At 52.7% G+C, this 2,529-nt stretch overlaps 1 protein-coding gene across 1 annotated transcript in view; it reads left to right on the forward strand.

The window, feature by feature from the left end:
• Ephx2 (epoxide hydrolase 2) overlaps nt 1-1,288 on the forward strand; it is a 39,126-nt gene extending 37,838 nt beyond the window's left edge. Inside the window, exons 17-19 of the mRNA XM_005355549.1 lie at nt 220-300; nt 670-728; nt 900-1,288. Coding sequence (XP_005355606.1) covers nt 220-300; nt 670-728; nt 900-978 — 219 coding nt within the window. The 3' untranslated portion in view covers nt 979-1,288. The remainder of the gene's footprint in view (nt 1-219; nt 301-669; nt 729-899) is intronic.
• The last annotated feature ends 1,241 nt before the right edge of the window (nt 1,289-2,529 follow it).

The following is a 2,529-nucleotide window of genomic DNA, read 5'->3' on the forward strand; positions in this document are numbered from 1 at the left end:
CACACACACACACACACACACACACTGCATTACTAGATCCAAATTTTGATGACTCCTCCAATTAACGTTTGGTGGAAGCAGAGCCAGGGCAGGACAAAGGTCTTCTCATGGGGTGGAGGTGAGGGCTGTTAGTGGCAGACGCCCAAGGCATCCTTCCCTAGGCACAGGTGGCACCAGGGTGCCTGAGTGCCTGCTTCCCTTACTACCTGTTTTCCCCAGATCCTGGTCCCAGCCCTGATGGTCACGGCTGAGAAGGACATCGTACTCCGTCCTCAGATGTCCAAGAACATGGAAAACTGGGTGAGAGAATGGCCCCACAATAGTGGGCATCAGTGGCCACGGAAGAGAGCACAGGTGCCCAGGAGGGAGGCAGAAGAGGAGGACATCCCCGAAAGGCTGGATGGGGACCAGCTAAAGCTCTGCCCTGACCCAGCTTCACTCTGACATCCCCATCCCCTCCCATGACACTCCCTTTCCCTACACTGATAAGCTGCCATTCCTCAATCCTGTCCTAAATGACACAAGGGTCCTCCAAGAACGGTCTACGGACATCATAGAGGAAGGGGTCCCTCCAGGATGGCGTCTGCTGTGCGTCACACTGACTCCAAACTGGACCAGTTAGCATTCTGCCGCTGATTGTCCTGCATGGGGGGGGGGGCTCTCTTTCAGATCCCTAACCTGAAAAGGGGACACATTGAGGACTGTGGTCACTGGACACAGATAGAGAAGTAAGGAGACTGGGTCCCTGGGTGAGGAGAGCGTGATTCCCTGGTCACCTGACCAATGAGCTCGGCAGCCTTAATTCTGCCCAGCTCAGGTCTGCCAGGTCGTTTCACTCACGCTACCTTGGTGTGGGCAGTGGGTTCAGACAGGTCGACGTGCCTTTGTTTCCCTTCTAGACCTGCTGAGGTGAACGAGATTCTCATCAAGTGGCTGGATACTGAAGTCAAGAATCCGCCAGTGACCTCCAAGATTTAGCCAGGAGCATCCTCTGCTAGGGACACACTTTGGTTTCTGGACATGGCCTTGTTCAGAATCAGGAGCGTCGTTCTTTTGCCAGCCAGTGATTTTCTTTAAATAAAAGTGATCAGATGCGATGCCATCTTAGGTCCAGGAGAAAGTGTATGTGGCTAATTCTCTGAGGATGAGAGCACCATCGAGGAAGAGATCACACCCTGCCAGGAAGGCGGGGGCCCCCACCCCCCATTGGTAGCTTTGCTGTCAAATCCAACCCTGCTCCTTTTGAAGCAGCCTATTTGGGACCATCAATAAAGCTAAGACCTTGGTCTTCTGGTTCTCTGTGTTCTTGAGAATCCGGGCAACTGCTTAGAGAGAGGGTACTGGGGACCTCTGAGTGCTAGCCTCGGTGTCCCTTCAGGATCAAGAAGAGACTCACAGCAAGCGCAGGACTTAAATCTGAAGGTGAAAGGAACTCTCCACGACGCACTTCTCTGCGTCAGCTTCTTTATTCTTCTCCTGCTGTTCTCTTTCTGCGAAGTTTCCAGTTTATATACATATGCAAAACAAAGGCAGTTCTCTGAGCCTGGATGTCCCTTTATCTCTGAAGGTCCCAAATGTGACCTATATGAAAGACTCCTTTCCTGACGGCACGTCCTGTCAAATGGAAGAGAGCTGCAGGGAGGTGGCCTCTAACGTACCTCAGGGAACAAAGCGGAGATTAGACTGTGGGGACCAAGGTTATTGACTGTGTGACTAAACTTCCCACTTGGAGGTCCCACTGAGTGGAGGGGGGGGGTGATCCAATATACCAGTACATGAGAAAGAGTCATGCCCACTTATCCATACTCTGCTGAATCGCACCAAAGGAGAGTGCTTGTGGCTTCACAAGAGATCCACTGTCAATAAGAATCAGTCAATATGCAAAAGGTGGTAGGCATTCGTTCTGCTGGGTCAGCCTTCTGCCCTGTCAGCTGAAATCTCACTGCAGGATACTGCTTTCCAATAAGCAGAAGCCTTGCATGGGCCTCCAAGGTGCAGAGTCACCTAGACCAGCTCCATCCAGGGAGCCTTCCTGAAGGACGCCGTGGGTGGTCCATAACCTTTGTTTCTGTACAGTGTAGACTCAGGTGCTCACTGAGGCAGACTGTATTTGAAGCTCTGCCAGGCTTGAGCTGAGCCAGTTTTGTGCCCCCCCCACCCCTCACAGATCCCTCCTTGTCACATCTAGGGAAACTCCAGGTCTCACTGATCTTGTCCTTTGCAGTTGTCTGCCCTCTGTCCTGCTCTGGGACCAGAGTCTCCTAGCAGCGACCTCCTAACCGTCCGTCCACACCACCCGTCGGATCCTCAGAGCTTCCCCCAGGATAAAGTCCATGCTCTGAGACCCACCTAGCCTGGCCCCATCACCCCATGATTCCTACTAATAGCTGCCCTCCAGTTTTTCTATCCTTGAATCTTTCATCCATACGAGACAGGGTCTCTTGACCCTCTGCCCTAGCTGCATACTCTCATATGGGGTCTCCCAGCTGTCTCCTTCTTGACCAAGGCCCAGTTTCAGTGGTGTGTCGT

Source organism: Microtus ochrogaster, chromosome 17 (genome assembly GCF_000317375.1).
Source record: "Microtus ochrogaster isolate Prairie Vole_2 chromosome 17, MicOch1.0, whole genome shotgun sequence".
NCBI lineage: Eukaryota > Metazoa > Chordata > Mammalia > Rodentia > Cricetidae > Microtus > Microtus ochrogaster.